At 35.5% G+C, this 25,386-nt stretch overlaps 1 protein-coding gene across 6 annotated transcripts in view; it reads right to left on the bottom strand.

The window, feature by feature from the left end:
* Positions 1 to 25,386, bottom strand: part of MLLT10 (MLLT10 histone lysine methyltransferase DOT1L cofactor) — a 250,852-nt gene that overhangs the window by 86,605 nt on the left and 138,861 nt on the right. For all 6 annotated transcript variants that reach the window (XM_074192967.1, XM_074192969.1, XM_074192970.1 and 3 more), the window contains one exon: positions 23,694 to 24,263. In XM_074192967.1, coding sequence (XP_074049068.1) covers positions 23,694 to 24,263 — 570 coding nt within the window. The remainder of the gene's footprint in view (positions 1 to 23,693; positions 24,264 to 25,386) is intronic.

Here is a 25,386-nt window from a genome sequence, read left to right as displayed (position 1 = left end):
AATTGTCTTAGGAAGGTTCCAAAGATCAACTGGCAGAAAATACCAGACACTGAGATCTTTTCTCGAGCTAAATTGCCAAGCATTCCAACATTACTACAGAGTGCAAATACAATAGACTAGACACAAAATGCCAGATGTACACTTGCCAAAAAACTATTTTATGGAGAACTCACACAGGGCAAGTGCTCACAAGAAGTGATACCCAGATACCCTGAAGGTCGCATTGAAGAACTTTAAAACTAATTGTACAGCATGGGGAGATACTGACACAAGACCGCCCAGAGTGGTGTGCCCTCATCAGAGAGGGGGATGTGCTCTAGGAGGAAGGTAGAATGAGAGCAGCTCAAAGGAAATGTGACACAGGTAAATTTAGAGTAAAGACCTCGGGTGTTCCATGGACTATTTTTGCCCAACCTGTAGTAGAGCATTCCGAGCTCATACTGGTCTGATCAGCCACGATTGAACACACTGATTTGTCTCAGACATAGTGTTGCCACATTTTGGGATTCTTCGAAAACGAAGGGGTGGGGGGAGAGAGAGAGAGAGAGAGAGAGAGAGAGAGAGAGAGAGAGAATATATCTCTATCTGTGTCTAAAAATAAAATCTTTTATTCCCATCCTATGGCAAGAGTTTGCATGAAAATTGGGCACATGGGCTAGATCATTGAGCCTGGAGACAAGATCTGAGTTCAAATCCAAACTCAGACACTTTACTAGCTATGTGACAATAGATTCCCATTTTAGTAACTGTCTCACACAATTACTGTGAGGGTCAAATAATAGAATTAGATTCTTGTCTCCCTCCCCCCCTTTTTTTTTGTTTTTGCAAGACAATGGAGTTAAGTAAATTTGCCCAAGGTCACACAGCTAAGTAGGTATAAAATGTCTGAGACCAAATTTGAATTCTGGTCCTCCTGATTCCTGGGGGCTGGTGCTCTACCCACTGTACCACCTAGTTGTTCCACCTTCTACCTATTAATAAATATTTGCAGAATAAATAACATGAGGTTTTTTTGAAAGTGTAAGCAAGATAATAAAAACCAACTAAAAAGATGGTGCTTAAGGATAGAGCTCAATTTTCATAACTAAAGCTTAAAATAGAGGGATATGGGCTCCTGGATAAAAATGAATTACATCTAGCAAAGGTCAACTAAGAGGTCAAAACAGAAGAGAAAGGAGAAAAAAAATGACTACTTCATGTTTTAATTTTTTTTTTAGGTTTTTGCAAGGCAAATGGGGTTAAGTGGCTTGCCCAAGGCCACACAGCTAGGTAACTATTAAGAGTCTGAGACTGGATTTGAACCCAGGTACTCCTAACTCCAAGGCCGGTGCTTTATCCACTACGCCACCTAGCCACCCCTTAAAATTTTTTTTTTTAATTAAAGCAATGGGGTTAATATGACTTGCCCAAGGTCACACAAGTAGGTAATTATTTAGTGTCTGAGGCCAGATTTTAACTCAGGTCAACTCTAAGGCAGTACTCTATCCACTGCACCACCTAGCTGTCCCCTACTTCACATTTTTATTTATTTTTTTTTAGGGTTTTTTTTTTTGTAAGGCAAATGGGGTTAAGTGGCTTGCCCAAGGGCACACAAGTAGTAATTATTAAGTGTCTGAGGCTGGATCTGAACTCAGGTACTCCTGACTCCAGGGGCGGTGCTCTATCCACTGTGGCACCTAGCCGCCCCTACTTCACATTTTTAAATGGTACATATGTCATAGAAAAATATGGCTAATGGGTATTGAGTAATTTAGAAGGGACGATATTTGTAAGGTCTACAAACCAATTTCCACCCCAAAATGGGCCTTAGGAGGGAGAAAACCAGGGAGGTATATCTAACATATTTGTATACCTGGAATCTGACCTACAACTTAAAATAAGAAATGGTCTTAATGACCTAAGTCAAAAAACAGTAATTCTCAAAACTGGGAAACCCTTCAGAACAGCTAAGGAGCATTTTACCCACAGTAGTACCAAATAATACCAATCCTGACATAAACCAATTCAAAAACCCACAAAAAACAAGGGTTTACAGTCAATCCAAATTGTAGTTCCAAATAAGTAGACAGATTATAATGTCTATGAAGGCAGAAACTATCTTATTTTTGTACTTTTTTATCACTGGCAACTAATACAGTGCTTGGTACAAAGTGACTATTTAAGAAATGCCCATTTTAAAATAACTGGGCAAATATCAATTGCTCATGGATAGGCCAAGCTAATACACTAAAAATGACAATTCTACCAAAATTAAACTATTTCTTTAGTGCCCTACCAATCAAAATGCCAAAAAATTACTTTAATGACTTAGAAAAAGTTGTAAGTAAACTCATATAGAGAAATAACATGTCAAGAATTTCCAGGGATTTATTGGGAAAAAAGTGCAAAAGAAAGTGGCATAGCCCTATCAGATCTAAAATTATATTATAAAGCATCAGTCATGAAAACTCTCTGGTATTGGCTAAGAAATAGAGTAGTGGACTAGTGGAATAGACTAGGTGTAAAAGCAGGAAATTATTATAGTAATCTGTTGTTTGATAAACCCAAATAGTCCAGCTATTGGGATAAAAACTCTCTTCGATAAAACTGCTGGGAAAATTCGAAGTTAGTATGGAAGAAACTTAGATTAGACCAACACCTCATACCCTATACAAAGATAAGATCAAAATGGATACAGGATTTAGATATAAAAAAACAATATTATAAGCAAACTAGGAGATAAGGAATAGTTTCCTTGTCAGATCTGTGGAAAACGAAGCAGTTTATAACCAAGGAAGAGATGGAGAACATCATTAAAAACAAACTTGATAATTTTGATTACATTAAATTAAAAAGCTTTTGCACTGAAAAAAAACCACTGTAACCAAAATCAAAAGAAATGTAGTAGGGGCGGCTAGGTGGCGTAGTGGATAAAGCACTGGCCTTGGAGTCAGGAGTACCTGGGTTCAAATCCGGTCTCAGACAATAATTGCCTGTGTGGCCTTGGGCAAGCCACTTAACCCCATTGGCCTTGCAAAAAAAAAAAACCTAAAAAAAAAGAAATGTAGTAAACTGGGAAACAATTTTTACAACTAATATTTCTGACAAAGGACTCATCTCTAAAATATACAGAGAACTGAATCAAATTTATAAAAAAAAAACCAAGCCAGTCCTCAATTGATAAATTGTCAAAGGATATGCAAAGGTAACTTACAGATGAGGAAATCAAAGTGATCCAAAGTCACATGAAAAGTTGCTCTAAATTATTACTGATTAGAGAAATGCAAATTAAAGCATCTCTGAGGTACCACCTCACACTTCTCAGACTGGCCAATATGACCAGAAAGGACAATGATCAATGTTGGAAGGGATGTGAGAAATCCAGGACACTAATGCATTGTTGGTGGAGCTGAACTCATCCAACCTTTCTAGAGAGCAATCTAGAACTATGTCCAAAGGGCAACAAAAATGTGCATGACCTTTGACCCAGAAATACCACCACTGGGTCTATACCCTAGAGAAATCATAAAAAAGAGTGAAAACATCACTTGTACAAAAATATTCATATTAGCCCTGTTTGTGGTGGCAAAGAATTAGAAATCAAGTGAATGTCCATCAATTGGGGAATGGCTTAATAAACTGTGGTATATGTATGTCATGGAACACTATTGTTCTATTAGAAACCAGGAGGGACGGGATTTCAGGGAAGCCTGGAGGGATTTGCATGAACTGATGCTGAGCGAGATGAGCAGAACTAGAAGAACATTGTGCACCCTAACAGCAACATGGGGGTGATGATCAACCTTAAGGACTTGCTCATTCTATCAGTGCAACAATCGGGCACATTTTGGGGGTTATCTGCGATGGAGAATAGCATCTGTATCCAGAGAAAGAACTGTGGAGTTTATAGGAAGACCAAAGACTATTAACTTTAATTTAAAAAAAACAAAAACAAAAAAACCATTATCTTGTTATGCAATTTTGCTATCTCTTACACTTTATTTTTCTTCCTTAAGGATATGATTTCTTTCTCATCACATTCAATTTAGATCAATATATACCATGGAAACAATGTAAAGACTAACAGACTGACTCCTGTGGGGAGGGGGGAGGTGAGATGGGGGGAATTGCAAAAGTCAAAATAAATAAAATTTTTTTTAAAAAAAATGCACATCCAATTGGAGGAAACATAAGTTGTTTACAACAAAATAAATGGATGCACATCCAAATTGCCACAAAATCAAAACTTTGTCACTTTGGTGGACATACCACTTTACACTATGATTTTTTAAAATTTATTTTGATATCTTTTAATTGTATGTCACCATCAGTTGCAAATCTATCACTCCCTACATCCCAACTGAATAAACCATCCCTTTAAACAAAAATTTTAAAAAGATAGGACAGAAAAAAACATTTCAGCAGAACCCATCAAATTATTAACCCAGTCTGACTATACATGCAATATTGTACTTTCATAGTTGCATCCTCTACAAAGAGAGGGGCTGATAGTTACCTCTACTTTTCTCAAGAGTCAAGACTGGTCATTATAGCTACATACTGAATTATAGCAAATCAACACTTATTTAATAAGAGCTTACTAAGTATTGAGCACTATGCTAAGCAACAAGGCTACAAATTGTCCCTGTTCTTGAAGAGCTTACGTTTGATAAGGAAAAGTAATCTTTTCTGAAGGCTTATAATAAAAAAAATCAAAAATAGGATCACCGACTATAAACAAGAAGGAATCTTAGAATAATGATTGAATATGTTGTTTTCTAGGTCTTCAGAAAACACCCCACAAAAAAAATTTTTTTGGCAAGGCAATGGGGTTAGATGACTTGCTCAAGGTCACACAGTTAAGACAGTTTTAAGTGTCTGAGGCCAGATTTAAACTCTGGTCCACCTGGCTACAGGGCCGATGCTCTAGCCACTGAACCACCTAACTACCCCACTTATCAAAAAATTTGCTCAGTGGTATTTTCCTAAGGTAACATTTAACAAACCACTGGGGGAGATGTGAATTTCAAGTAGGTACAAATTTAAACTCAAACCACTTCAGTAACATTTTCTCCATCACTTTCCTAAGTCTAGACAATCAGAAAAACAATAAATCAAGTCTTGATTTGTAGTTTATTTCTGAGATGTAAATGCTCACATTGAAAATTCAAAAATTAGCTTTCTGGAGATAGTTAAAAGCAGGCTCTGCATATCCTGCATTTTGCAAAAATGTGAGCAAATTATATCCTTCTATTTAACCTCACCTATTAGTTAGGAATGTTCTATTTTACAAATCAAGTAAAAATTCATGAAATAAACAACCCACCTTTGAGACAGTGCAATTACCCTCATTTTCAAAGATAAGGAGATGCAGCTCAAAGAAATAAGGTAATTTGCACACACAGTGAAAAGTGAGATGGAACAGCCAGCTCTTCTCAGCCTTCTCCAATTGGTCAAACCAATTTAACTGTATTAATAACTACTACTAGGGGTGGCTAGGTGGTGCAGTGGATAGAGCACCCACCTAGAGTCTGGAGTACCTGAGTTCAAATCTGGCCTCAGACACTTAATGACCTAGCTGTGTGACCTTGAGCAAGCCACTTAACCCCACTGCCTAGCAAAAACCTAAAAAAAAAAAAAAATACTGGTACTACACTATCCCATTCTGGGGTCACAACTTGGGTTCCATTATGGAGAAATAGTTTACCAATATCCATTCTTGGAATCTTTTTAACACCCTTACCAACATGCTCTCATTTGAAAGAACTTGCTAATTTCATTCCCCCGTATTGAGTGTTTCCTCTCTCCAATCCATCAAACTGCTGCCTAATAATTTCCCTAAAACACAAATCTGACTGTAATTTTGCTACTCAAGAACTTACATTGGTTTACTGTTGCCTCTAGATTTTAAATCATTTTGTAAAAGCTTTTACTCCAACCTATCTTTTAAGGCTCATTAATAATTACTTAATTTGGTCTACTTAGATCTCCCAAGACTTCTACATCTTTTCATGAATTTTTCCTCATGACAAAACAGCTTTCTCTTCTAATTTATGCCACTTGGAATTCCTAAATCCCTTCAAGTTTCTGCTGAAGAGTAACTTCCTTTAAGAGGTCTCTCTTGATTCCTCAATTTGCCAATCAGTTGCAACAGTAAGAAACAAAATATTGTGTGACTATTTTGTCCTTCATTCTCAAAGAAGACCAGGACATCAGGACCAGTGATGTCATGAAAAGCAAGTGAACTGGATATAAGTGAGGGGGATTTTGTACTAAGTCATCAGTCTCACTTTCTCCTCTGGAGTCATCTGGGTCCAGTCGCAAGATATGAATCAGTTCTACTGGAGATGGCCCTGTTTGCAACACTGTCAGGGTTAAATGACTTGCCCAAGGTCACAAGTCAGTAAGAGCCTGAAGCTGGGATTTGAATTCCTGTCCTCCTGACTTCAAGGCCACTGTGCCACCTAGCTGTTCTGTATAAAGAGGATAGAAAGACTGGAAAGGAAAGGTTGGAAGGGTCCAGGTTTTGGCAACAGAAGATTGTATATATGATCCAAGAAGCAATATGGGATTTGCTGAATAGAGGATCAATATGGTAGGATGCCAAGGTTAGGAAGATTAAATTGAGAAATGAGTGGAGGGGGCAGCTAGGTGGCACAGCGAATAGAGTACCAATCCTGGAGTCAGGAGGACCTAAGTTTAAATGCAGCCTCAGATATTTAATGATTGCCTAGCTGTATAACCTTGGGCAAGTCCCTTAACCCCACTGCCTTAAATAAATAAAAGTTTTTAAAAACAGAGAGAATGAATGGAGGAGGCTAGAAAGGGACTTGAAGAAGACAGACTAAACAGCAGACTACTGCAATAGTTCAGGGATAATAATTTGAGAATCTGCACCAGAGTGACTGCAGTGTCAGGATATAAGTGCATATAATATGTTGTTAAGGCAAAAAAACAGAACTTGGCTCTAGGGTGGATGGGGAGGAGGGGAGGAGGGGAGGGGGAGAAGGGGAAGTAGAGTGGCGGGTGGAAGATGTTACCTAGGTTGGGAGTCTAAATGATTGGGAGGATGGTAGTATCCTCAAAAGTAATGGGGATACTAGGAAAAGGGAGAAAATTTGAGGAAAAACATCATGATTTCAGGTTTCAGGATATGTTTTTAAGACATCCACTTCAACAGGAACATGGGGGTGATGTTCAACCTTAATGGACTTGCTCATTCCATCAGTGCAACAATCAGGCACAATTTGGGGTATCCTCAATGGAGAATACCATCTGTATCCAGAGAAAGAATTGTGGAGTTTGTTGTTGTTTTGTTTCAGTTTTTGCAAGGCAGTGGGGTTAAGTGACTTGCCCAAGGCCACACAGCTAGGCAATTAAGTGTCTAAGGCTGGATTTGGACTCAGGTCCTCCTGACTCCAGGGCCAGTGCTCTAACCGCTACAAGAGTTGTGGAGTATGAACAAAGACCAAACACTATTACATTAAAAAAAAAAAAACCCTTATCTTATTATGTAATCTTGCTATCTCTTATACTTTATTTTTCTTCCTTAAGAATATAATTTCTCTCTCATTACATTCAACCTAGGTCAATGTACACCATGGAAACAATGTAAAGAATAACCAACTTCTGTGGAGGATGGGGGAGAGAAACAAGATTTAGAATTCATAAAATTGTCATTAAATTTAAAAAAAAGAAAGAGACATCCAGTTCAAGATGTCACACCTGGGTTCAAATCTGGCCTCAGACACTTACCTGGTTGTGTGGCCTTTCGGCAAGCCACTTAACCCCATTGCCTTGCATAACTTAAAAAGAGAGAGAGAGAGAGAGAGAGAGAGACAGACAGACAGACAGACAGACAGACAGAGACTATCAGGTACAGTATGAATGAAGATTCAGCAAAGGAAACTGAGGACTAATGAAAGAGATATGAAGAGAACCAGAGGAGAACAGTATCATACACATGAAAACCCAAGAGAGAAAAGAGTGTATCAAACAAAGCAGATAATTGAGTTGTCAAAAGCTACAGAGAGGTTAAGGATGAAGATTCAAAAAAGACCATTAGATGTAGTAATTAAAGAGACTTCTGGTAGCTTTATTAGTGATCTCTCCTCATCATTATTTCCTTGTTTCTATTTCATATATTTTTTTTTTAGGGTTTTTTTTTTTGGCAAGGTAAATGGGGTTAAGTGGCTTGCCCAAGGCCACACAGCTAGGTAATTATTAAGTGTCTGAGACCAGATTTGAACCCAGGTACTCCTGACTCCAAGGCTTTATCCACTAAGCCACCTAGCCACCCCTATTTCATATATTCTTAAAAATAATTATGGGGTGTTTTGTATGTGTGTGTTTTTGTGTGTGTACACACATGCAGGCTCTTCTCTGGAATACAAGTTCCATGACCATAAGAACTTCTTATTGGTATACCAAACAAGGAGCAGTACATCAGGTTCATTTAAAAAGAATCCATCTCCATACCTTTAAAGGAATCTAAACTGTTTTGTTTTCCCCATGGGATCCTTGCCATTATTCATGTTTTATTCTCTGTGATGGTAAGGTAGGGTGGGCAGGGGATGAGTTTCAAACCTATTTTCTTTTTTTTTAATAAGTTGGGTTTTTTTTTGGCAAGGCAAATGGGATTAAGTGGCTTGCCCAAGGCCACACAGCTAGGTGTGTCTGAGGCTGCATTTGAACTCAGGTACTCCTGACTCCACCTGATGCCAACTAGCCACCTACAAACCATATTTTCTAATACTGTTCATGGAAATAAACTAACAGTGTGCTTTGGATCATGGAACTTGAGTGCACAGAGGAGACACATATAGTCCCTGACCCTGGTGTGCGGTGCTACCACAGTTTCGCTTTATAAAAATAGCTGAGGGAGTAGGAGATATTAATTTTTTAAAAAACCACAAAGAAGTTAATGATTCAACACATTTATTAATGCCCATATGTGCTAAGCACTGAAGATACAAAACAAATCAAATGGAACAATGCCTACTCACAAGGAGTTTACATTCTGGTATAAGGACGAGGAAAGAAAAGAGCAATAGAAGGAGACAAAGAATAAATCTCACCTTTTGAAATCACAGCCTAGGATCGCCTTTTATACTAACAAGGGTTCTGCCATTCTGGATCCTGGTTAAAGGCAGGGCCAGAGCAACAACGATAAAGATAACAAAAACAATAACAGCCACTATTAGCATGACAATTTACAAAGGTTTACAAAGTCCTTTGCACATACTGTTTCATTGTCACAACACTGGGAGTTGTGCACTTGGTTCTACCACTCCAGAAGAAGAAACAAAGGCAGATAGAGATTAAGTGACTGAAGAGTCATCACACTAAGTATTCCTGGCTCCCTCTTATCCAACCACAGTGCCACTATACTGTCAACTGAGATAAAAAAGGGGAAGGGAATACAGAAAATTGCCCCTGATTTCATAAAGAAGTCCTAGAGACTGACTGTGGCAAACCTAAGTTAAATGATTTCCTCATACTTAGTTGACTAATAAAGCTGTAGCAGGCCTGAACCCAGGTCTTCATATTTCTAAGTCCAGCACTTTCAGATCTAACATATCTACTATGTTACACTGATCACTATGAATGTTAGTTCAAAATAAACAAAATTTATCATTTTGGGAAAGGATGTTTCATTATTCAATGGAATTGCAGTTTGAATATTTCTAAAAGAACATACAAGACATAGTTAAATATACTTCTGTAATACTCACATTAAATAGAAAAATGTATTCTCAAGTGTATAAAGTCTCCTGAAATACCTTGTATCTAGATAAGAAAATAAATGGATGATTTAAAGAAGAAATATCATATAACAGCTTTTTAGGGTAGTCCTAACTTTGATTTTCTAAGAAAATTTTCCACCAAAATTATGCTACCAAGTATAGATCTAACTAAAAGTCTATTCCTTTTGCTTCTAAATCATTTTGTTTCCCCTGGTTTTTAGAACTGCTACTCAAAGCTAATATTATCTCAACAAGAATTTCCAGTATTTCCTGTATTATTTAATTATGATTTCTTGAGTCCTGTTGTGAATTCTTTTTTGATGACAGGCCTCATCCTACCTGACAAATTCTTTAGCCTTTCATTGAACTACACAGAAATTGTCCACCACCCAGCCACCCCTATTATTACTAATTTATTTTATTTTGGGTCTTTTTTAAATTTTTTTTTTATTTTTTCAGGGCAATGGGGTTCAGGTGGCTTGCATGTCACACGGCTGGGTGATTGTTGAGTGTATGGAGCCGGATGTGGGCTCAGGTGCTTATGGCTCCAGGGCTGGTGCTCCATCCATTGCGCCACCTGGCCATACCTCCAATTATTACTATTATTTTCTTTTAATTTTAATTTTTTTTCTCTCCCCTTTACTTTATCACTCAATTGAGTCTATATTTATGGGAGGGGAGGGGGTATTTTGTTTACTCTTAAACAAGAATATTTTATTAATGTATAAAAAAACATTATTTGTACAAAATGAGAATATTAAAAAAAAGAAAAAAAAAAGAAAAGAAACTACATCAACTGTTTAAAATCACTTTGAGGATGTTCATCTGTAGATCCAGACTACAGTCCTCCTATGCCCCAGGAGAAAAGTTTTCATGAACTGTAGGAGTCCACTCCCCAATTACAGCCAAAGGACAGCTTTCTGGTGCTAAGTCTCACCAGATTTTGCAAGACTAATAGCAGGACACAGACAGCTTATCAAGAACACACTCAAAACCTTTCAAAGCTGGCAGGGCCTGCCAGTTTGAGATATCTGAATTAATGGATGACTGTCAGTATTCCTTGCTTAACCAAATAGGCATTTTAAACTTTATTTTTATTTTTAAATTTATTTTATCATAAATTTGGAAAGTAAAAAAAAAAATTAACATTTTCACGTATACCTAGATTACCAAGAGAATAGTATATAAAATATGAATTTCTATTTCATATCACTTGCTTTAAAAAAAGAGTATATAACAAAGTCTACAAGTTACTTTCCAAACTGTCTTGCTTGTTAGCAATCTCATTGGATTTCCTTCTGTTATCTTCTGTACATTTCTTAAAAATGTGTCAATGGCCATTTGAGGGAACATACTTTTGCCTACTCCCTCTTCTCCTAAAATGCCATTATGGATATTGTATATCCAGAAATTTCTTTGAGAATGGCAAGTTAAAGCTTATTAAATCAATAAAAATCCCACTAGGAGCACAATTAAAACTTACTTAAATGAAAAATAATTGGATTATTACAGAATAATACAAATGTTTATCATGAGAACATTTTCTTATGAACCAGAAAAACCATCAACATTAATATTTGTAAATACAAAGGAGGCCAGAAAAAGAGAAAATATGTATAAAATCATGGTTCTATTAAACTTTTATGACTATGGATTTTAAATGTACATAAATGCTACATATATACAAACACACACACACACACACACACACACACACACACACACACACATATAAATTTAACCTGATGATATTGACACCATCTACTGACTATAAACACTTCTGAATTTCCTTTTGCTCTTCTGTGTATTTTTTAAAAAATTTGACTTCATGAAATGTTTTATTCTTTTTTTAGAATATTATCATTACCTCACACCACTCCCCTTACACTCACAAAATGCTCCCTTGAAATAATCATATACTAATGTGTATTTTACTGGATTTATCTAAAAATGTCTTTATAAGCACCTACATAGTCATTACCTCTAGGAGTTATCATTTATAAGACTGTAGTAATTATAAAAAGAGTTCTCCTTAATCTGTGTCAGTTCAAAAGTTTTCACAGGGTTCACTTAAATCCATCCATTTGAAAAATTTTATGGCCAACACTATGTATAGCTTAAAGAAAGCATTTAACAAAAAAGTTTCTTGACTCCTGACTAATAAAATTCTATTGTTCACATTTCATAATTTATGCAACCAATATCCAACTGATGAGTACCCACTTTATTTCCAATTCCTTGTTACATCAAAAGAGCTACTCTGAGTATTTTTGTACATAGAGGTAATTTTTCTCTTTGATTTCAATGAGTACCATCCATGGCTAGTGCTGATTTTGCTGGGCTCAAGGGTATGGTACAATTCAGTGATCTTTGCTTTTGAGGCTTTTGAGGTCTGGACCCCAGACCAGTTGTGCATAATAAGTGTGCTTCTTCTACATCACTTGGAGCTGTTTTAATTTGCTTTTCTTTCATTAGTTATTTGGAGTATTTTTACAAGGTTGTTAATGTTAGATTTCGTCTCCCTCGAGACTACCCTGTTCCTATTCTAGAAAATAGCTCTATATGTATCTATTCCTCAAATCTATTAGAGATCAGAGCTTTACCACATAAATTTGCTACAAATATTGGTTTTCTTTATGCAAAATTGTTCATTTGACCTCCAGTGATCCTCCTTATCCTATGCCTGGCCAAAATCCAAAGACTTCCTTCTGTTCTCCTCTAATGTATTTGATCTTTTAATCTAGAAAAGGTCTACAAGTTGGAGCTTATTAAATTTTGAACAAAATACATCTCCAAGAATGCTTTCATGTTTTCTAAGAAGTTTTTATTGAATTATGAATATGACTTTGGGTTGGATTAAATAATATGCTACTCTCTTTAACAGATTTTGGTTCTTATGTCCCCAATCTGTTCCACTGAAAACTGTTCTATTTTTGAAGAAATAATCATTGATCCTCAAGGAGCTAGCACTCTAATGTGGGAGATAAAATTTAAGCAATCACACACACACACACACACACACACACACACACACACACACACACAAACTCACTAAGAGTTTCAGATCTGATTCTGGTACTTCTTTTTCATTTTTTTTCCCTTTGATGTTTGAGATTCTTAACTTTGGTTCCCTCATGCAAAATCAGTTATAATTTGGTCTAAGTCTTTAAAGTATGTATTAGGTTTGATTGGTGTGGCACTGAATGTACAAATTATATTATTACTATCATTTTTATTAATATTGGCAGAGAGAGACAAAAAACAATTAATTATTCCAATTACTGGTATTCCTTTCTTTCTATAAAGATTGTCCTAGGGGTGGCTAGGTGGTGCAGTGAATAAAGCACCAGCCCTGGAGTCAGGAGTACCTGGGTTCAAATCAGGTTTCAGACACTTAATAATTACTTAGCTGTGTGGCCTTGGGCAAGCCACTTAAACCCATTTGCCTTGCAAAAAGCTAAAAAAAAAAAAAAAAAAAAAAATAGATTGTCCTATAATTGTTTACTTTCAATTCCTGTCTCCAAGATATTTTCTAAACTGTCCTAATTTAGACTAGAAAGTCTTTTTCTGTTTTCTGGTGGGAAGAAACATGAAATGCTGATGATTTATGCAGATTAATTTCATATTTGTCTACTCTACTACTGTTATTCACTGTTAAAGGCAAGTCAACCTTTCCAAGACTCTGGCAACACTTTAGGTCCACAGCATGGCAGAGAGGGTGCCAATTAGCATTAGTGAAAGGAGTTTTCATTATTCTGATCCCCGTCTCTATTATTTCTATAAATTTTAATTAAATTTCTAGAGTTCTTTAAGTGAAAAATCATAACCCCTGGAAAAGTGAAGATTCTTCCTTCTTATGATTATTTCAATTTCTTTTTCCTATGTATATGCTATACCTAGTGCACTAGAACTCTATAAAATATTAGTGATGAAAAGCATATCACATTGCTTTACCTGATCTTGGGGCAAATGTTTCTCTTTGATTTTAGATTTGTTTTTAGATATTGTTCATTTATTCCTAATTTTTTTATAATCTCATCAACCCTCATGGAATCAGTTATATTTTAACAGAAGATTGCCAGATGTAAACATGCAGTCTTAATTTCTTTCTTAAATTGCAGTCTCCATCACCAGTTGTCTTTTGAACAACCAGTTATCTCAAATTCAACATGTCAAAAAAAAAACCTCACATTCCCCTCCCATCTTCCCTTCTTCCAAATTTTCCTATTTTTTTTATCAATTCCCTCAGTCAGACTGACATTACCTTTGATTCCTCACTCACACTCAGTGAGTATCAAAGATCGCCTTGTCCCCACCTCCACATAAGTTCCCTTCTTTTCCCTCCCAGAGCTACCACCTGCATAGAGGCCCTCCCACCTCATCCCCAGACTTCTGCAACAGTATTCAGGCTGCTTTCCCAGTCTCATGACTACCCCCTATCCAAATCATGCTACAACCAGTTAAACAACTTGTAATGCAGGTATGACCATGTCACAACCACAAACAGCAAACTCCAATAGTTAACTATTATCACTGAAATCAAATATGAAATGCTGTTTGGCATTTAAAGTCATTCACAATCTAGTCCTTCTTAATCTTCCCAACTTTTTTTTCATACTTTTTGTCTTTTCTTGTCTTCTGTGACCAAACTACTCTGGCCTAAGACACTATTTCTCACACACACACAACAATCTACCTTCTGAGTTAGAACCTTATATAAATAAATGAGAAATAGCTACCATCTTTCAAGACTAAGTATAGATAAGACTTTCTGCATAAAGCCCCTTCCATTTTGATCACAAATGCCATCCTCTGAAATTACCTTCCATTTATAAAGAGAATGTGTGTGTATGTATGTATGTATACATATATACACACACACATATATAGATAGATATATAGACAGACAGACAGATATCCCATGTAAATAGCAAAAGCATTATGAAGCACTAACTGATACAGTTAAAGGTTGGGGAAGACAAAACAATTACAATTGCTTCCTTCAAGCTAAGTTATCTATCTGCCTTTTCTCTCACTCATCAGAAGAATTCTTCAAAAATTACAAGATCTTCAAAAGTACTAACCACTGGGGTGGCACAGTGGATAGAGCATCAGCCCCTGGAGTCAAGAGGACCTGAGTTCAAATGCAACCTCAGACAATTACCTAGCTGTGTGGCCTTGGGCAAGTCACTTAACCCCATTTGCCTTGGAAAAAATCTAAAAAAAAGTACCAACCATGTTTTTTATCTCATTGTGTATTCCAAGGCCCTAACAGAATGCTTGGTTCATAGTAAGAATAATAATTATTTGTTGATTACATGACTGTCAAAAGTTTTTTCTTCATCTTTACAAAATCCTGTGGTTTTTATTGCTTTATTCTTAATATAGTCTCTATTATACTTATAATTGAACCAAACCTGTATTCACTATATAAATTGAAACTTGTTGCAATAATTTTTATTCAATATTTTTATATCAATATGCATTAAAGATACTGAACTACAGTTTTTCTCTGTATAGTCTTTTCCAGATTAGGTATCAAAAGCAAATCTGAAACACACACACACACACACACACACACATACACACACCCAATAACTATAAAACACTAAAATTAATTGTTCTTTAAATATTTAATAGAATTCATTGGTAAATTCCTTCTGATCTGAGGATGTTTTTTTCTTTAAGAAGTACCTTTATGGAGGCAGCTAGGTGGCACAGTGCATAGAGCACCAGTCCTAGAATAAGGAGTTCGTAAGTTCAAATCAGATCTCAGACACTTAATAATAGCCTAGCTGTGTGACCTTGGGCAAGTCACTTAACCCCATTGCCTGAAATAAATATAGTTTTTTTAAAAAGTACATTTATGGTTTCTTAATTTTTTGAAATAAGATTGGGATATTTACATTTCATTTTATGTTAACCTGAACATTTTGAGTTTTTGAAAAGAATTCATTTTACAAATTTTGTTGGCAATAACTGAACAGAAGTTCTTATTAATTTCCTTTCTTTTCTTTGTTACAAATTTAAAAAAAACTTTTGATTTGGGCAATGTGGTTTTTCCTCTCTCTTATTAATCAGATAACAAATGATTTATCTGTATCATTAGCTTCAACCAATATGTATAAATGCAAAAAGCTCCTACTTCTATTTTTACTATTCAATGGTATTTATTGATTTCAATTCTGTATTTCTAAATTTTCAAAATTTCTCTTTTAGGTGTTATATTGCACTTTTTGTGTTTTGCTGTATTTTGAGCTTTTTTTTAGTTGCATTATCTAATTCAATGATACTGTTTTACTCTTAATGAAAACATCTAGAGATTAATATGTATTTTTTCCTAAAGACTGATTTGGTTGGATTCCCAAAATTTTATTACCTCATTGTCATTTTCTTTGTGGAAACTATTATGTCTCTGATTTGTTCACTGATTTATCAACTTTAATCAACTTTGGCCGTGGTGAAGAGTGAGCTACTACCTTACTTTCACGAGTATCTTTCCTATGAACCTCTTTCCAACAAAATGAAAAAACAAAACTCCAAACACACTTCTATTAAAGACTCACATTCAAAACCTTCCAATTACTTGACCCCACCATATCTCCAATATATATACAGACTCTAGCATGCTTTATCAGTGGTCCTCCAGAACTCTGGTTAGTCACTGCACTAATCAGAGTTCTTTATCAATGCTTTTATGTTATAAATAGTTTTAGCTCTCCTTGCTTCATGTTCCATCAGTTCATATAAGACTTTTCAGGTTTCACTGAAATAATTCATTTCAAATCCAAAGAAGTTTACATGAAGTGAAGCTGACTGAAATGAGTAGAACCTGTGCACAGTAATAGCAACGAAGTAAAACAATGATCAACTATGATAGAATTATGACAGAAAATGCCATCTACATTCAGAGAAAGAACTGTGGAATCAGAATGAAGATAGAAGAATGCTAATTTCACATTTTGGGGGTTGTGTGTGTGTGTGTGTGTGTGTGTGTGTGTGTGTGTGTGCGCTCCCCCCCCCCCCTTTTTGTTCTGTTTCTTCTTTCATAGCATGACTAATGTGAAAATGTTTAAAATGATTGCACACCTATAACCTATATTGGATTGCTTACTATGTTGGGGAGGAGGGAGAGGAGAGGTTGAGAAAATTTTGAAACTTAACTTAAAAATGAATGTTGAAAACTACTGTTACATGTAAATTAGAAAAAAATAAAATACTATTTAAAAAGATCACTTAAACCTATAGGAAAAAATGGTTGTCATTTTTTCTTTAATTTCAATTTTCTATATAAGTTTCAGGTATTCCTTTTTACATTTTAATTAACAGTCATGCTTATGGAAAATCTTTAATAATGCTGTAAGCTTTGTATCAAATTCAGAATCCCAAAGAAATGAACATTTCTATATCTCTTGCAGAACATAAATAAAGAATTCCATAAGAATTATAAATCTCCATTTTTTTTTGTTCCTGCACTATTTTTCTGGCAGTCACAAGTAAATTTACCTTCTGTCTTGGATAATTTACTGTACTGGTTTATTCTCAAGAGCTAAGATTTCATTTTTTAAAAATTCTTGTTTCACATCTTCCAGATGTTCTTACAGTTCTTACTATCAAGTCTTTTTTCCTCTGAGACTTTTTTGGTAAAAAGTTCCTCTCTCTCTCTCTCTCTCTTTTTTTTTTAAATAAGGCAATGGGGGTTAAGTGACATGCCCAAGACCACACAGCTAGGTAATTATTAAGTGTCTGAGGTCGGATTTGAACTCAGATACTCCTGACTCCAAGGCCGGTGCTCTATTCACTGCACCACCTAGCCACACCAAAAGTTCCTCTATTTTAGGTTTTATCCCTTTGGCTATTCTTCTATCACTGTATTTGGTACTATCTTCTGCTGGTTCATGATTCCAGCCTCCACTCTTAATTTGGAACTCTGCTCTAGGATCAGATTCCACTGCTTTTTTTTAGACATTGTGGGCTAATAGGGTCATTTTGTTTCTTCTATCCCCACATTTTCACTTCCACTTCAACTGGCATGGCTGTGTGTGCTCTGAGAGCTGGAAGGTTTCTGGCTCTGTCATTATTTCTGGTTGGAATACTGATGGACTTTGGACTTGAGCTTGTGTCCATCTTTCTCTGAGAGTCAGGCCTGTCTTCATCCCGGCAGGGCTATTGCCAGGTAGCCCGGCCCCCTGTGGCTCATGTCCTCTCCTGTCTTTGTCATAGGATTCCTTGTGACTTCAGTTAGGTTGGTATGTCTGTTCTGTGAATGAGAAAGCTAGCTGCTGGGAGAAATGGTTGGCTCCTTCTTCACAGGAGTTGTCTCCCTATGTACATGCACACACACATACATATACACACATATTATATGTATATACACACAAGTATATGTGTATGTATTTGTCTATGGTTTTGGCTTTCCTTTAGCAGGGCTCAGCTGGATAGGAAATTACTACTGTTTCTCTTAAAATCTCTTGATTTTTATTTGATCCAATGTCCTATTTAGAATACTGCTGGAGTATATGAGAACATTACATTATATATGATCTTTCATATTTCTCTTTTTACCAGAAATTCCCCCAAAATTGATTTTCCATGAATTCATTTAGTTTCTGCATCCTTAGCACCTAGCAATATACATGTTTGTAAATATTTTATGACTGATAACAGCCAAAGATGTTAAGTATAGCATTGTATTTAATGTAGTTACAACAGGTGTCAAGAAAATACATTAATTATAATACTTAGGAATGGGTCTGTTAAAATATCTTTGGCTCACTGATATACCAGGAGAGAAATCATTCTCCAGTAAAAGATACTGTGTAATTTCTTAATTCAGTAATTTCAAATCAGATGCCTCACCTTTTGAATGGCTGATTCTTCCCCAAACCTCCATTACAATATAAACTTCTTCAGGGCAGTGATTGACTTCTTCAAAATGTTCAGACCAGGGATTGGTACTTGATGATTGTTGACTGACAGGAAAATGGATCGCATCATAAGATCACAAGTCACTGATTTAGAAGTGGATGGGCTGGAAGTCTACTAAGTTTTCAAACGTAGAAATAAGCCTTAATGAGTTAAGAAATCTGCCTAACACCAATTAGTAAACAGCAGTGTAGGGTTTATGACTTGGTCTTCTAACTTTAAATCTAGTGCTCTTTCCAACGTACCATGAATCTTCCTTTGCCCCATTCAGATCAGAGTAACAACTTCAGGTCAATTTCTTTAGCACCCCAAAAGGAGAAATTATAAATATTTCTTTAGCCCCCCCAAAAGGAGAAATTATAAATATCATTCTAATTTTCCTATCAATACCTTCTCCAATTAAATATTAGATCTTTGTAATGACAGTCGATAATAAATGAATTTATTGTAAATATTGAAAAGAATAAAAAAGCATAATAGAAAGCAAATTTCTAGAAATGGCAAGGTATGAGGTTCAAATCCCGATTCTGATACATACTGGCTGCATAAGCATTACTTAATCTATAGGTGTCCCTGGTAACTTGGCAAGGCAATAAACAACTTATCTGTCCTAAGCTGAAAGAATTCTGCTCTTTGAGATTTCTCTGTAATGATGAAATCATGACTAACCTTCTCCAGTTCCCAAAGACCAAAAGCATTTTCATGATTGTGAGAATGAGGCATGTTTCTGAATTATTAAAACAATCATTAAACATTTATCCTATACAAAGCCCTGCACTAAACAATGCAAAAAGCAAATGTCAAAAAATTGGGCCCACTCTCAAGGAGTTCACATTCTAATGGGAGAAATAAGACACACTGTGGTTCTCTAACTTAGGGTCCAACACTCAAGTATATAGGAATACCTCTTCTTTAAGACCATTTGCACTGATTAACATCACATTGGTTCCTGATGTTAAACGGTTCCCATTCCATCTCTCTGAGGCTTCAACATTAAGTGGTGGAAGCCTTGCTAGGCAGCATATCATCACAGGGATGGTTTCTTAGGATGATGGCTGAGGACACTGGACTGCCATTTTGAAGGCTCTTAGACTCAGGGTCCTGGGTGGTCCTGCCCAAAGCTGCTCATGATCTCTCCTGTCATATTTGTCTGCCCTGTGAGGGAGCAGGTTAGCAGTTAAGAAAAGTGGCTGGCTCCTTCACAGGAGCTGCCTACCCATCGGTAATGGCTGGACTAGATGCCAGAGCAGTGGTATGGAGGATGCCAGCACTTTAAGAACTGTGCAGGGGGCAGCTGTTCAGCGGCTACCTCAGGTGGAGTTAAGTAGGGAAGACACCTCCCTCACAGTTTCTCTCCTCAACCACAACTGTGAAAATAGCCAGAAGAAGGGGGTGGTAGGGACAGAAGTTGTCTGAGAAACATTGCTATTCCAAGGACCTTGGATTCAAGATTTTAGCTGGGAAATAAGGTCAAGAGAGCGGTCTTTCCTGCTGTCTTTCCTCCAGGGTACCTTGATGTAATGTTATACATATCACATCTAAACTATATACATGTAAGCTTTTAACAAATTTCTTTCCAGAACTAAAATGCTTTCTTTCTATGATTTTAAAAATGTTTCAATCAGAAGTTCAAAAAGAATCTCATTTAAAAATGTGCTGCTCTAGGATGGTTTTCTCATATATGCAAGAAACTTGGATTTGACCAATATCTCACTCCCTATACCAAGATAAGATCAAAATGGATAGAGGATTTAGACATAAAAAACAATATTATAAGCAAACTAGGAGGTCAAAGATTAGTTTACCTGTCAGATCTATGGAAGGGGAAGCAGCTTATGACCAAGGAAGAGATGGAGAACATCATTAAAAACAAACTAGATAATTTCGATTATTACATTGGATTAAAAAGCTTTTGCCCAAACAAAACTAAAACTAAGATCAAAAGAAATATAGTAAATTGGGCAACAATTTTTACAACTAGTATTTCTGACAAAGGATTCATTTCTAAAATATAGAGAGAACTGAATCAAATTTATTAAAAAAAAAAAGCCATTCCCCAATGTCAAATAGTCAAAGGATATGCAGAGGCAATCTACAGATGAGGAAATCAAAGCGATCCATAGTCATATGAAAAATTGCTCTAAATCATTACTGATTAGGTAAATGAAAATTAAAGCAATTGGCCAATATGACCAGAAAGGACAATGATCAATGTTGAAGGGATGCGAGAAATCTGGGAAACTAATACATTGTTGGTGGAGCTGTGAACTCATCCAACCTTTCTGGAGAGCAATCTGGAATTACGCCCAAAGGGCAATAAAAATGTGCATCCCCTTTGATCCAGCAATACCACTACTGGGTCTATACCCTGAAGGTATGCAAAAGGGTAAAAATCAGCACTTGTACAGCAGTTCTGTTTGTGATGACAAAGAATTGGAAATTGGGTGAATGTCCTTCAATTGGGGAATGGCTTAATAAATAGTGGTATATGTATGTGATGAACACAGTTGTTCTATTAGAAACCAGGAGGGATGGGAATTCAGAGAAGTCCAAAAAGACTTGCATGAACTGATGCTGAGCAAGATGAGCAGAACCAGAAGAACACTGTATACCCCAACAGCAACATGGGGTTCATGATCAATTTTAATGGATTTGCTCATTTCATCAGTACAACAATCAGGGACAATTTTAGGATATCAGTGATGGAGAATACCATCTGTATCCAAAGAACGAATTGTGGAGTTTACACAAAGATCAAAGACTATTACCTATAATTAAAAAAAAAAAGTTATCTTATATATTATGCAATTTTGCTATCTCTTATAATTTATTTTTCCTTAAGGATATAATTTTTCTCTCAACACATTCAATTTTGAACAACGTATAGCATGGAAACAATGTAAGACTATCAGATTGTCTTCTGTGGGGGGTGCGGATGGGGGTAGGAAAGTGAGACTGAGGGGAAAACCCTCCCTTTAAAATACAAAAAACAATATACTATCATTTATAAATACACACAACAAGCATGTGTGTCAAAACTTGAAACCACAATGGATCATTTAGGACACTGTCCCACTAATAAATATTTAAAAGAGTGCAGTTAGGTGGCGCAGTGGATAGAGTATTGGCCCTGGAGTCAGGAAGACCTGAGCTCAAATCCAGTCTCAGACACTTAATAATTACCTGTGTGACCTCAGGCAAGTCACTTAACACCATTGCCTTGAAAAACATACATACATATGTACATACATACAAACATACATACATAAAAATAAATGCATACATACATACATATGTACCCAAAGGGAAGACAAGGGGGAGGGAAGATCAGTGGAATACTACATTTTCATATAAATATATTCTATTTGTTGCCCAACCTTGGAGATGTCCCTGACAAAGAAAACTCTAGATAAGGAATGCCTACTTTCCCTAAGTATTCTGGTTGGGTCTGTAAAACATAGTATGGTTCAATTTAACAAACAACCTTGACTATATATATATGGACATTATAGTAAGAATTTATATTGGTAAAGTGAAAGATACTACACATAATTTTTATGATGACTTGGGACTTTATAAAACGCTCTGAACAGTACTTAATACTTACACACTATACAAAGTTATAAATAAACTTGTAACAACTGATACTCAAAATTCAAGAATATACATGTGAAAATTATTAATTCAAGGTTACAAAAATAATTTCAAAAGAATGCAAAATTTGAACTCTGAGATTTTAGATATCTCAGAAGATGTAAAAGAGAGAAAAATTTCAAAGCTATACATATTCAGTATAGTATTTCTCAAAACTCAGCTTGAATTGATCTTACATTTCAGATGCCAAAAGGTACGATACTATATATTAACATAAATTATAGTCAAGAGAATGAAAATATGACTGAAAAAAACCCTGCATTTTACAAGATCTTATAAAATTACCTGTAACTTCAATTTTATAAAATGCACACATTAATATTCTCAGATGTACCCTCCCTATTTTCACTATTAATTATGATATTTTATAAATATCACATAAATTGTAACTTGATCAAAATTCAGGACTCCTTTATTTAGACCAATATCCTAAAGACAGAGTTCAGATACAATAAAGACCTTTCCCTTCATTACCCCCCCAAAAATCCATAATTCAAGTTTAAATCTCCCAATTTCAAAAAAAAAAAAGGACAAAAAGGAAGAAAAAGAAAAAGTAATGCTAACTAGCAAATCTCTACATAGGTCACACACATTATCAAAGTTTAAAGACAAGTGAAATGCAATAATAATACTACAGATAATTAGGGCCTGAGAAAATTTTAAAATAATTTTAAAAGAAATTTGGGAAAAAATCATGTGATTCAATATAAAAAGCATTAAATTTTTAAATAAATTTAAAGCACAAAATGACAGCATTGCCTCAGAGTAAATAACAACTGACTTTCATTGCTTAAATTAATTCATTTACTACTCAATCAAAATTGTCCTAACAAAATAAATTTTATTTGAATAGTGAACTTGAAAAAAGTAAGAATTATAGACCTAAACTTTTGAGAAAAATGATCTCAAAAGTAAAGGCACTGAAAAACACACACCAGTTCTCAGAAATCTGCAAGATCTTTATTTTATTAGAAAATATTCACATAAGTAACTATACTTCAACCTAAATTTTAGAAAGTTAATAGATCTTAAGCAGGTAATTATCGAATATACCTCAAATAAGTGTGAAAGTAATATGTAATATATAGGACTGTGGTGGAAACGAAAAGATTTGACCTTGTAAACTAATGGATCTATATGAATAGAGTGCAATTTAAGATTAGTATAAACATCAAAACTCTAAGGTTATTGTGTTGTAAACTTCTTGTGAGTTTTCTCATTTATTCTCAAGAAACAAAAATTAGAGAATTTACAATGAAAATAAAAAATAGTGTTTTGAGTATATGCATATATACACATGCATTTTACACACACACACACACACACACACACACACACACACACACACACACACATATTTTTTGTGAATAAAAACCAACAAATCCCTACCTGAACCAACAGGAGAAGAGCCAACACTAAGACTTTGTAAACTTCCATTCCTGAGCAATGTAGGAGATTTCTGAAGACTAGAGCTTGTTATACTTCCTGCAGCAGATGCTACAGATGATGTTGGAGAAGCAGATGAAACAGAAAGATGGGAAACATTCTCTTGATTTTTGTTTCCTTTGGGTCGACCAGGCCCATGCTTATTTTGTTTACTTCCTTTTCTCTTCTTTTCTTTTATAGTTTCCTCTTCAATGCCAGAACACTGGACTCGTTTATATCCTGCAGTAGTAAGGCTGGTATTACCCAAATCTCCAGTTGAACTTTCAAAGTTTTTAGGTTGTGAAATAACTGCTGACGTTGAAGGGAGACCAATTAAGGAACTAAAACTATTCACCCCCCCTTCCTGGCTTCCAGATTCTCCTTTATGTACATCTTTGGTTGTTGATGACGGTTGGGAGTGAGTATAACTGTCATTGCGCAGATCCGACTCTGTAAAGCTCAAGAAATCCTGGGGAGACTGGACTGAACTTCCAGAAGATGATTTTACACTTCCTGGAGTTCCTGAAAAACTTCCTGTAGTAAAAAGACAGGGTGGGACAGGGGGAAAAATTGGATACAAAAAAAAAAAAAATCCCATCAGCAAACCAGCCCAAATAATCCATTTGCAAAAAAGAGTAGGAATAAAAATTTAACATAAAACTAAAGACTATAATTTTGTAATGAATATACATTGGGTAATCCAACACACCCTATTTAAAAATTACTGTCATAGTTTAAAGTAAAACTAAATGGTAGAAAACATATATTTCTTTTTATCTTAAATAGTAAGGGACTATAACAAGATGTGATTTAATATTCTACCAAAGAACCTACCTTTTGGGAGGACCCTCATCTCTCAACTTTTCCCCCAAGCAGCTATGCAGAATGTGACTAACCTATAAACAAGAGCAGGGTCACCAACCCAAAGCTACAAGGAGACCTATAATCAGACTAAGGAAGAAGAAAGGGAAAGGGAACTTCATCCTCATTCAACCAATACAAAGAGGACTGTGAGTACTGTTCATACACTTTAAGGAACCAAAGTCCCTCTTTCTGGATGTATTTGATCAAATGATAAGATGAATAACTGAAGTTTCAAGAATAAGTTCTGCCATTTTCTTTTTCCACTCTTTCTACTCTAGGTTACAAATGCTGGCATGCTCATGAGTAGAAAGGACCTAACTTCCTAGAAGTCTTCCAAACCATTCCCAAAGCAGCTAAAAATTAAATCAAATCAACTTCTTTTATGGTCTAGGTGTCTTTTTAATAAGCAAGAGAGGGTAGGAGATGGAAAAGGTTTAAATATCTCTTTTGAGTAACTCAAATCATCCTCAACTAAATATTATAAGATCACCATGGGAGCATATATTTTTGTACTAAAGTGTTCTTATTTCATAATGAAAATTTAATACTGTTAGATCCAAAAAGCAGTTTTAACTATTACTGCCTCTGATAAATACATGGCAAAACATAGGTTTTAAATTGTACAAAATTTGAACCATTTTGGACCCAGCATATCTCTTGTAAACTTGACCAATATCATATTTTATCTAAAGAAATAAAAGCAACATCTAAAGTATACTTTTAAACAGTAAAAAGAAACTTTCAAATGGTTAAATAATAAATTTAATAGCATAATATTTTATACATGAAGAAA

The sequence above is a fragment of the Macrotis lagotis genome, chromosome 7, assembly GCF_037893015.1.
Source record: "Macrotis lagotis isolate mMagLag1 chromosome 7, bilby.v1.9.chrom.fasta, whole genome shotgun sequence".
Classification (NCBI taxonomy): domain Eukaryota; kingdom Metazoa; phylum Chordata; class Mammalia; order Peramelemorphia; family Peramelidae; genus Macrotis; species Macrotis lagotis.
This window is presented reverse-complemented; position numbering and strand designations above follow the sequence as displayed.